The sequence below is a fragment of the Myzus persicae genome, unplaced genomic scaffold (genome assembly GCF_001856785.1).
Source record: "Myzus persicae strain clone G006 unplaced genomic scaffold, MPER_G0061.0, whole genome shotgun sequence".
NCBI classification, from domain to species: Eukaryota; Metazoa; Arthropoda; class Insecta; order Hemiptera; family Aphididae; genus Myzus; species Myzus persicae.
This window is the reverse complement of record NW_019103144.1, coordinates 234,572-247,228: the sequence shown is the minus strand read 5'-3', so window position 1 is coordinate 247,228 and position 12,657 is coordinate 234,572. Positions and strand designations below refer to the sequence as shown.

The window sequence follows — 12,657 nt, the reverse complement described above, 5'->3', positions numbered from 1 at the left end:
AACTAAGATTTGTTAAAATTAAACATTGTTGTGCAAACACTGTCTGTTAAATCCATACTTATAAAACAAAAATTGTCGAATTTCCTTCTACCATTTAAAAATATATGTAGTATAGAATATTTGTGAAAAATAGTTTTAATTATTACAATCTGGACTCATGAGTTCATGCCTTAAAAATACCTAAAGAAGTATGCACATATGTACTAAAAACCTAGAAAAATATGGATATTAAAAAAAAAGAAATTATAAGTAAATTTGAGATTAACAAAAAATTTCTCTGGAAAAGTTATCCGCTCACACTTTTGTCACACTAACAACTGAAATAGTTAAGGATGAACCACTGTTAAAGTATCAAGAAGATGAGACTATTTCTTATAAAATATTTTCTACTAATTGCTAAATGCGGGTTACAGGCTCTATATGTTTTATTTTTAGTAATTTTATGTTGTGAAAATTCCCATATAATTTAAGCAATGACAAAATATAAATTATTGCATTTTCATCAAATTTTGGCAAAAAATCTCTAAATATGCACAATAAAATAGAAAAAATATGACAAATAGTAAAAAAAACCTCTCAATATGCAAAAATAAAACTTCACATACTCAACCACGGGACCTCAAAATATATTTATATGTCACCTAACATTAATTACAACTTGGCAAGATTGATATTCAAATGCATGCACTCACAAACCCTGATGATAATAAATATTAGAGTAAGATTTTTTATAAATCATAACATTTATTTATTTATTTGTAATGATAAATGTTAAAAATTTGATGAAGAATGTGTAATTATTTGAATCCCATAATACTGAGTATTTTTCTGTATAAAATTTTAATTTTGTTTACAGAGTTCATGATTTTAAGTTTACACATGAAATAATATTAAATACTTAAAAAATATGAATTTAACTAGATTTATTGACTTAAAGCTGATAAGTTGTTGATGAAGTCTTCTGGAGTCAGTATGTGAGATGAACCTGCTCAAAACACATTAAATATAAAAAAGTTTCAAAGTAAAAATTAAAATAATTAGTAAACAAACTACTTCAATTACCTATAATGACTTCCCAGTTTTTGAAATTACTAGTTACTTCATACGCACACCTCATCTCAGAAAAACTGATTCCTCCAATCACAAAAATTATTACTCTTGGGACATTTTTTATAAGCTGTTGTCCTTTGCCTTTATCCTTATGCCAGTGTCCATACCGTGCACTAGAAATAAATTAAAATTTATTTAATTTCATCAATATCAAGAGTACTAAAAAGATAATACGTTTTTTGTTATGCTAATAATTATAAAGTAATTTATTGAGTGAGTAAACATTTTTAGTGAAATTTAGTATGACCTTGGTACTTTTATAATCATTTAGATTTAAGGTTGTATACTGTTGTATAGGTTACAAAAATCAAATATTTAGCAAAAAAAGAATTTAAAATACAAGAAATAAATAAAAATATAATAGTAATACAGTAGAACCTCGATTATCCGAACCCTTTATTATCCGAACTTTAATTAGAGCATCCGAACGTTCTGTTATCCGAACATGAAAACTTGTATATGGCCGGTTTATCGAATTTATCATAACTATCGTTTTTGGTTTATTATTAGTACAGATCATGTTTGTATTTTACATGCGTCTAAAAAAATATAATACATAGGTATGTAAATAAAATAAATGTAATGTATTTCTTATAATGTATGATAATGTTTCTGATAATGTAATGCATGTTTGTAATTCTAATAAAATATTAATAACAATAATAAATATTTAATTATAAAAATAATAAATAATTAATACATAAGTAATTCTAAATTTTTTTTTTAAATTTCCAATATTCGAACTTTTGCGTATCCGAACTAGGTGCTGTCCCAATTATTTCGGATAATCGAGGTTCTCCTGTAGTATTATTTATACACACCTAGATGGTGCATGGTATCCAGATGAAGCAGCTCTGCCTGCAAGAAAAGGAAAATGTTTAGCATCCAATTTGTCTTCAATACAATCTTCCATTAAATCTTTAATCACTGGTGTCCAACGAGACATCTGATATGTCTGTTCAGAGGCGCGCTCTTTACGTGGTATTTGATACTGTTTTTTTCTGTTACCCTGGGGAAATAGAAAGTATATTAATTTAAAAAATAATATTATTTTAATTAAGTCCTTTAATAATATTATAATTCAACTTCGTAGTGATGTGAGTCTTGTGAATTTACCATATACAATTTTACTGGTAAGATAAATTTGGAAAAAAAATGTATGATTTACATTTTTTTAAACAGTTTAAACAATCAAGTTTATTTGAACCACTCTATTTGTACAATTTTTTATTTTTTATCAAGAAATTAGGATTTTAGTACACATCAGGATTTTTATAAGATTATAATGATTGATACATGATACAAATTATTATAATACCTATCATATTTTGATAACCATTGCATCATTGCACTATATCATAAGTGGTTACTGGTTATAATCTTTAGTATATTAATGAATATTGACTCTGAACATTTTCCGGTATCAATCAAATTACAAACATAACTAACAGACACATTTTAATATTTAATTGATTATTCATTCCAAAATTTTGCATTATGCATATAACTAAATTAAATACCTGCAAATGCCATAATGAATGAACATTTTTAGATTTTTAGTAAAAACTTAAGCTTTTGGAAATACCAATATATTAAAAATTAAAATAACAAAACTTTAATTCTACTATGAGTAAACGAAATGTATTTATTTTGTAGTTATTAAGTTATTAATGAAATCATTAACATTATTTTAAATTGAATACCTATACTATGTTTAAAAAAACATTTATGGAAACCTTAAAGCACTGCTATATTTTCCAGTGCCAAACCATTGTCATAAAGAAACCACTGTATACTGTTTATTAAAGCATTAGGACCAAGTTTTCAACTTCTAGCAAGTTCAATATTATCTCATAAATTATTATACTGTAAGTATAATTTAATTAATTTAGATGTTTGAAAAAAAATTAATTATGCTTATGTTTATGAAGTTTAAATTGACGGATTTAGTAATATAGGTGATAATGATTTAAAATTTAAATATAGAACTCAAGTTATTATATTATTTATAGTATAGTTTATTTTATAGTTATTTAATATTATCATTCATTATATAAGTAGTTAACATAAAGAACTATATGAAGAACCATAAGACGTTTTAAATTTTAATACTTTAATTATTATTATATGAATGTGACAGCTTTCAATCTCATAGTGATCACTGATAACGATATTTTACTCAGATTTAAGTAATTTAATTAATTGATTAAATATTTTTTAGGAATGAACGAATTTTAAATGTAATTGTAACCATACCAGAGCCAATAGTTTTTAAATTTATTAACCCATCTATGGAACGTCATATTGCAGAATATGTTGCCAAGAAAATTAGTCAAGTAAAAGACGAATTAGGAAAAAAACATTGTTTAGGAATTTTTACTTGCAACGGGGCTGCAATGAAAAAGTCGAGGAGTATTCTACAATATGACTTCTAAGAATAAAGATTCAATAGCTTATACATATACCCTATGGGAGTGCTATACTTCACCCAAGGTACCAAGAAAGATAATTGGAATCAAACAATGTTATTGAAGGAGTTATATAAGGAGTATATATTTCATGTTTCTAAATTATTGATCTCCGAAGAAACACAAAAAATAATGTCTTAATTGGCTCAATTTAGAACACATGAAGGCTTATGAAGTAAATAATTTATATTATAGTCACTAGATTAGGAAAATTTGAACCCCTCAGTTTGGTGGAATGGAGTTTGTGGAAATAGTAAGTATTACTATAGTATAAATTACATTAGCAATATTATCTCTACTTTTGTCATCTAACGCCAGCAAAAGATCATTTAGTACATGTTCACTTATTCATACAAAAAAAAAAAGGAATAAGTTAAGTAATGAGTAGGTTGGGAAGCCATTAATAATTTATCAGATCCCAGTTAACATAAAAACCAGTTAAAAAAAAAATTCAAAAATCACTGAAAAGAACATTCAGTCAGATGTTAGTGAGACAGAATCACATTCTATTGTAAATAATTTTCATATCCTTCAACAAGTACTTTAAATGTAAACCAGTTAGTAGAAGTAAAGTAGAATCTGAACATCATAATAAAATATCAAGATTGTGAATCCAAGATTGAGATACAGACGAATTACTTGATAAACTCAATGTATAAAGAAAGTTTTTCTTCAAGATAAGATTTTGAAGAAGTTATTAATAAATAGGTGATTGGTAGTTGACTTACACAGTTAATTTAATTAATTTAATTAAAAGTAAAATATTTATTCAACAAAATATGCTGTTTTCTTTATACTATAAGATGTTTTTTATTTGTTATTCTTTATTAATTATTTCTACTTAAACAAAGAATATAAATTTATTTTATTTAAAACTTTTTTTTTTTTGAAACAGGTTATATATTTTATATTTTACATTTTAATAAAACTATAATTATTAATTGTTATTTTTAATAAAGGGATCCTCGTGCTTTATTTTATATTTATGTTGCCTCCTTTTCATAATATTGTGAAAAAATTCAATAGGTACACTATAAATTAAACTATCTACATCACTAAAATGTTGTAATGCTTACATCCACAATAGAATTGATACCGAGCAAACTCAAATTGACAATTGTTTGCTTATCAATTGGTGACAGTTGGGCATGTTGTATCAATTTGTTAAGATTGTCTTCTGATATTCCATTCTTTGACAAAATATACAATATAATTATCCTCATTTTGTCGTTGCTAGACACATTTGAGTCCAATAGTATAGGCACAATGCACCGCATATGATCTTTGATCTTCTCGCCTTCTGTGTCGGTACCCATGGCAAGATCTTGCTCTACTTTACAAAGTCTGTCCACGTAACCTTGATAATGTTTCATGCAATCTTCAGCCAAATGCAAATGGGTTGAATATTTACTCAACTCTTTTTGATATTGAGGCATTTTCTTAATCATAGTAGATAAATTGCTCATAGAAGATTTTCCTTCATCGCCAGCAGACATGCGTTTAGAATCTGTGAATTTCTTCAATTTCTGTGTTACTTTCCTGGAAGGAATCATAGAATAAGACATAAAAAATGTAGTGGCTTACGTGTAACTATAAATTATTGGCACCTGAGCAAATTTAACTTAAGATCCAAATATATAATTACATAAATATAAATATAATACATATTAATGTGTCGTGAATTACCTATCGTATGCAGTTAATATTGACCAATTTTTAAATGGTTGCCAAATTCTGATACACTAAATAAAGAAAGGTAAAATACACGAGAAAAATATGCTTGATTTGCAAGGATTCAAAAAATTATTGGACAATTTAATAAAATTATATACAATTACATAAATATTTCATAATATGATTATATTCTATTTAAATCATGACAATACATTATGTTGAAAATAGTGTAACACATAATTATTGAATAATAAATAAAATCAATAATAATTCTGATAGTTCATAAGACAGTTGGAAATTTGGAATATTTAGAACATAATCATTGGATGTATAGTGTTTGTTAATAAGGGGCTTTTTTTACTGTATTTTTATTTTGAGGGCTTCTTTTCCTAGATTCCTATGGTCACATTACCCATAACTATTATATAAATGTTGTACTATCATAATATTTTTATATACTATGAATACCCATAATCATCAGCTCAAATCTGTTAAAATTTCAGGGGGGGGGCTAACATTTTTAACATAATTATAATTATAATTTTATTTATGTAAATACAATAAATTCTTAACATCTGAGGACCTCTTTAAACCTGTCTATGGTACACGCTAATGCCATTCTTTAGTCATGCCACTGAGAAAAAGTATTATCCAAGTAACCAAGATGATGTTGAAAACTCACTTGGATACCACAGCAATATGGTAATGTCTATGCTCCATCCATAGTTCATCATTCTCATCCAATAACACTTCCTTAATGAGAGAAGATCCTGCATTGGCTTCATACCTTTTGGAACAAAATTAATTAAAATTAAGAATAAAATGTTATAATTATAGCTCACTTATAAACGTCATTTTCTATTGGCAAAAGGTCATGAGCCATAGCTTGAAAAGTAAGCTCGTGCAAGACCGGAGATGCACAATCGAATCCTCTGTCTAATATAATTAATTGTGAACGCACTTTTTCTGGCCCCTCACCCATTGTTGGCTCATCAGCTTTATAAGCATCTAACTTTTGTTGTACTATTTGAGCTAACTCAGCATTACGTTCAAAGTTGCTTCTATACCGTACTGATGGATATTCTCCTAATGTAGCACACACCGTAGCAATCTGTTCTGCAATACGTTCCATGTTTGGGATACGACTGCTTACTAGTAATGGATTATAGTAACATTGAAATGTTTCCCGGGAGTCCAAAGAAAACACCTAAAAACATAAATAGATAAACCCAATACTGACAAATCGTTTTATAGTATTAAATACTAAAAAAATATAAGTATTAAAATAAATATATTAGAACTTATTATGTATAATATGGTCTTCATTTATATTATTTATGATAAATAAACACACCTGACTTTCATATGGTAGGAAAGCGATGTTTATCTCTTTGAGAGTTTTAATTTTTTTGGCAGCAATTGAATTGCACAGTTCATTGAAGAGTTCTTCTTGACACACTTTTGTTAAAATTAAGCAATTAAAATATAGTACCATATTAGAATATTAAGCATAATTAGTATATTATTGGCGTACAAATATTAAATTATTGTATTACTGGTGTTAGTGTGCTGTATTAGTAGTTTAATACAATTTTTTATAGTTTGATGCATAATAATAGTTATATTTTATTTTAATATCTATTTTACTACGAAAAAATGTCAGACATAACCAAATTCAAGAACTTTAAATTTACCATAATGGGGGTAATTTCATGTTGAAGAAATTGAAAGACAAATCATTCAACAAACAAACCATTTTTAATTAAGTCAAATCTAACGATACAACAGGGATAAATTAATTTATTTGACACCACAAGACATAAACCTAATAGGAGATAGACATAATTATATACCTAAGTATTTATATTAATGTACTAAAGAATTTTATTATTTATTTTTGAATTAATAATAATAATAAATAAAAGAAGTAAGTTAAGAGGTTGTCCATGCACTGTTTGTTTTCTCTTCTCTGCCCCGAGCAAAGCATAGCAAGTTTACGTTTAGCAGAACCAACCCTGTTATTACTTTTAATATTAAATGGAATTCACCTATTTTCAAATTTTAAGTTAAGAACAATACCTGTCTCAAAGTTTGCTAATTTATGATATTTTAATTTTTATGTAAGTTATCAGAGTATACATTATTACAATTCAAAAATACTTATCAATGATACAAAAATTAAAATATTGTAAAAAAACCAATGTAGGAACACTAAGTTTGATAATAGGTGAATTCAACATAATATTAAAAGTAACAACACAGAGTTAGTTCTGCTAAATTAAATTTACTATATTGCGTCAGGGTCAGAGAGAGAAAAAATAAATGGTGAGCTGCCATTCTCTGAACAGATAATAATCATTTCAAATAACAACATAAGATAGCTGGATATAAACAATCAAGTATATATAATTTATTGTATTATTACGTATAGGTACAATTCCTTAATGGCATACTTTAACATTATTTTACTAAATCATAAATACAATTGCGACCGGGTGGTTGTATTCAGTTATGTTTTGTTTCTGAGAGCAAGCATCGACCAGTGTCACTAGTTTGCAGTTGGATAACCACCCAAATTTTTAATGACAAATTCTAGCCACAAAAACACATGTTCAAACCGTGCCCTCCCCCACAGTAATTAATTTACAAGCAGCTATTGACCATAGTTGCAGGGCTTAAGATCAATAAAAAAATAATATTTACAAAATTAATAAAAACATTTACATGCATTACAAATGTTACCTATGTTAAAGTCAGTCTAAAGTTGTTAAACAATATATCTATGTAAAATACAATTTTACAAACATTGACTTATCAACAACAGCCATAAATCAATTTAAACAACAAAACTTTTCACTATTTATCAGTTAACTAGTGCACCAATAATCCCTATCAATATCATAAAGTAGAACGAATGAGGAAAACAGTTTAGAAAAGATTCATAAGACTAATTAATGGAAACAGCATCCAAAACCTGTGAAAATAATAGGGACAATATAATTGATATAGGTACCATATAGATACCTAGTTTATATAAATTATACTACAATGTTTAAAATGATTGGCAAAATCGTACCTATTTAATATTGGAAACAGTTTGTAAGTTCTATGATTTGAAATACAATAAGATTTATGCATTAACATAAATGGAGATAGGAACAAAAAATTTTACCTTCGGTGAAGAATACATGAGCATTTTTGTACATAGATTTCCCCGGACTGGAGAAGTCTCTGATGAGTGTGGAGATGGACTTTTCACAAGGAGTGATCAAATAAACGGCGTCCATTGTAGGCAATGGCTCGCGGTTTAAGTGCAGGTCTTCCACAACTAAAAAACACAAGAAAAAAGATATCGACACACACCTCTCGTCTAGAAGGTATCGTCACATTGATGTTGAAAACAACACTTACGAGTGATCCGTTCATCCGATATGTCATGCATCTTGCAACACGAAGATATCATTCTCATCGCCAGCTGGTCGACCACTAGTACCCGCCATTCGATCAGTTTTTCGACAGTACCCTTTTTCGATTCTTTCCGTTTAATCACTTCGTCCATAATTTCTGCAAAAAGACAGCGATTGATATAAGTAGGTATAGGTTATATGTCTCCACTATTATATACGACGGTCGATAATGATCGGCGGCCGAAGCCGTAACGCACAGACAGAATCACAATGACTTACTCTGCCCAACAATCGCTTTCAGTGCCATTTTGTTTTACACTAGCGTATGGTAGAATTCGATTGAGTATTGGAAGACTGCGATGGTAGTAGAGACGAACAGAAACTTTAAACAGGCTCGGGACTATCTTTACAAAAAATAGGTAATCACAGCTCAACGTCCAGCAGTAACACTGTAGCGTCTCCAGCCATCAGTCATCACTCAGTCTACTCACCAGTCTCTACTCTGTACATATGTCAATAACGTTATCTCGTTATCTTGGAGATAAGACCGAGCAACAACAAATATTATCGATAGTGAGTTTTTGAAATCTTGGTTGGTATGGCCAACGAAAGGCGGAGTGAAAGTTGCATCACCGCGCCTTATTAGTTGTTTAAAATAATTATAATATTTACTCGTTCGCGTAGTTAAACTAGTTAAAGACGTGAGTATAGTATAAATAGTATAATATGTATAGGTATCTTTATTCGTAATTCTTTATCCTATCTCTCATCATGGCAGTAATTTCATATTAATATAGGCTATAGCAATACTATATTACTATATTAGTTAAGTATGTACGTTGTACGTACATATGAACAACAGTTAACAAATAATAATGTAAAACCTTAAACTATTGTCTATTGAACTTAAACACGCAGTGTCAGCACTGAACTTTTTTATTGTAAGCTTATAAGCAGGGCACCCACGAAGTGCAGTCAAAAAAGCGTCACATACACGGTCACAAGATTCTTATTTCAGTCTTATTTTAATTTTTTATTGCTACAAACGCATTCATTCAACTTAAAATAGCCATAGGTACCATACTACCATGAATTGGCTGGAAGCTGGTTACTAGTTCGAATATGGTCTATTCGAACGGCATGTGGTTCGAACGTAAGCTAATCGAATGGTCATGTTAGAAATGTCTTGTGTACGAATTACGAAAGATCGAATGTTCGAACATTTGAAATAATATACTATAAAATTATATTATACGATTTTATTATTAATAATATCGACAATATTGACCAGTATACCCCATAATAAACCTAATTATAATAAAATAATCATAAATTCATACAACAATTAAAAAAAGTTCGAAATGAAACTGAAGTGACAATAGGGATGTCAGTTTGTGGACGGCCAACGAAAAAGACAAAAAAAATTTATATCGAAACAAATTTAAGATTGAAATCAATTCATGTTGTTAATTTTTTAAACGAAAATATCTATAAATTAGAATTTTTTCTTGCAATTGCTCATCATTTAAATCTGCAAATAAGTATATAACTTTTAGTTTTTATGAATGACAAAATATTTTATTTCGTACTTTTTTATGATTAAATTTAAATTTAAAAATACTTAGTATTGAATTTTAAGGATTGACAAAAATACAAATATTTTTCAATATTTTTCTAATTCTAACACTCGATATTTCGTACACAGAACATTTCTAACATATGACAATTCAATTAGTTTACATTCGAACACAATATGCAGTGTTGAGTCTGTTTATCTAGATAGAAAATATTAATTTACATAGGTACTTATCTAAGATAAAAATCACCATTATCTAGATAATTTAATTTATTCAACAGGTTTTATTTACTATAGGTAAACAATTAAGTAATAAGTAGGTAGGTAGTTTTTACTAATAACTATCGACATTTCCGGTAACAAATGTTATTTTATTAAGTCATTCTTATAAGTTATAACTATGGTCAACGGAGAGTATAGAGTATATTATTATCATTAAGATAGTAATACAATTATTGTAGATCATGTCAGTTAAGTCTTAGGTACCTACTCGGTTTTTTTATAATTGGTATACAGTATACATTATACACATATACAATATATTTTTGGTTTTTGGTAAGTTGAATCAATTCGGAACATTATTATACATGACGTTTGGCGTACTTATTATAGGTATATTAAAAAATATTATACTATACACCCCATAGAGTAATAATTACTCTATGATACACCCTACACGCAGCATATTGTTGTGTTTGTTTTTATGGTTTAATTATTAAATTAGGTACATTATTATTATTATAATTATAAATCATAATGCTGGTACAGTGGTACCTAGCTGTATTATGTAAACGTATAATATAAAATTTATTATTAAAATCTATGCATCTATAATACCCAGAAATAATTAATAAAACCCAGCAGACGGCACTACGGTAGTTCATAATAATATTTATATAAAAATGACTCGAGATAATCTGATTTAAAAAAAATTGCTTATTAATATTATCATTAATTATAAATACTTTAATTATTTATAATCAATGATATTATATTTTTAAACATAAATGGTATAGGAGTATCTAATAGTCCTATTGGATCCAAAAATATCAACAAACAGCATGACGTAACTGAATAAAAGACAACACATTTGAAATGCTCTTATGTTGCAGATTTAAAAAATTATGTTTTTTCTACACATTTAATCATTTTTATGTTTTTGTTTAGTTACAAATTATAATACACCAAGATAGTTTAATTTGTTTAACACATGATTTTTTGGTAGGTATAATTTTATATTTATTTGAGTTATTACTAAACTAGTATTGTGAACTGGAACTCTCAACCATTATTTTACATCAAACATATTAATATTAAATATACTTATTAATTAAAATAAAATAAATATAAACTATTATATTGTACATTTTATAAGAAATGAGTGCCATAAACAAATATAAAAAAAATTATCCGATGATTTATCTAGATAAAATAATTTTTTTTAATCTTTATCTAGGGTGGATAGATTGGAGGAAGAGGATATATTCACTAACCAACTAACCCATTACCTTCCTATTATATGAAGAAAATAATGGAGGCCTCAGAGGAAATTTGAGGCAGAGGGATTTTAAGTGCCAGGTCGACACTGATCTTAACCATAGATGACAATACTGGTAAGTACAGTGATGGACAACATTCCACTACCTACGTTGGTCGTCGACACATAGTTTGAACGATGCAGCCATCGTCACGTAGTAGTACCAAAGTACACCTATATTCACGTACCTATACTGACGTCGTCGTTGGCTGCCCAAAATTAGTTAGACGTCGTCACGTCGACTCTGTTTTTGCTATTTTTATAAAAATGTTAAATTTGTTCCAGTAGGTACTTACATTTATTTAATTACATGTACCTTCATATAAATATATGTAATACAAAATAAGCATTCGTAAAACAATTTAGTATTTACAATTATTATTTATTGGTGTTCAAAATTTCCATTGCAAAATATAGATACCTATCCAATACTTACTTAAGTTGGTACTTAGTGGTGTAAATTTGATATTATGCATAGTAAATGGTGTTATACAAGCTGTTTAGATTGTTTTTATACAATGGTATAAAATATGTATACAACATTTAAAAAACATTTTTACTAATAAATTCATTACCTACTCAATATTAATTTCAAATTGGTTATTTTTTTTAATTTCTCCACTTTTTAAATGGTTCAATTTTCAAACGGGAAGGGGTTAGGTAATTACGTCTAAGTTTTGTTAATGCCCATTTCACAGCCTCGCGTACCTACCATATGCCAATTTTTCGATGAACATAATATGTATAGTTCATACTCGCCGACTACGACAGCACCATGGCAGTGATGTTTCAGTTTTTGATAGGGGGCAAAGATTTTTACCGACACATAATACAACTGAAAAAAACCGTTCGCTAACCATTACTGTAAGTCACATTACAATTAAA

At 27.8% G+C, this 12,657-nt stretch overlaps 1 protein-coding gene across 1 annotated transcript; it reads right to left on the bottom strand.

Annotated features, from left to right (window-relative positions):
• Positions 1–544: 544 nt before the first annotated feature.
• Positions 545–9,149, bottom strand: LOC111033858 (protein ROP-like). The gene is made up of 10 exons (XM_022314795.1): positions 8,939–9,149; positions 8,664–8,816; positions 8,425–8,580; positions 6,607–6,710; positions 6,095–6,459; positions 5,935–6,039; positions 4,655–5,117; positions 1,932–2,119; positions 1,063–1,223; positions 545–985 (listed from the first exon to the last, which is right to left on the bottom strand). Exons 1-10 carry the CDS (start codon positions 8,964–8,966, stop codon positions 924–926), a joined length of 1,785 nt encoding a protein of 594 aa, XP_022170487.1. The 5' UTR covers positions 8,967–9,149; the 3' UTR covers positions 545–923.
• Between the last annotated feature and the right edge of the window lie 3,508 nt (positions 9,150–12,657).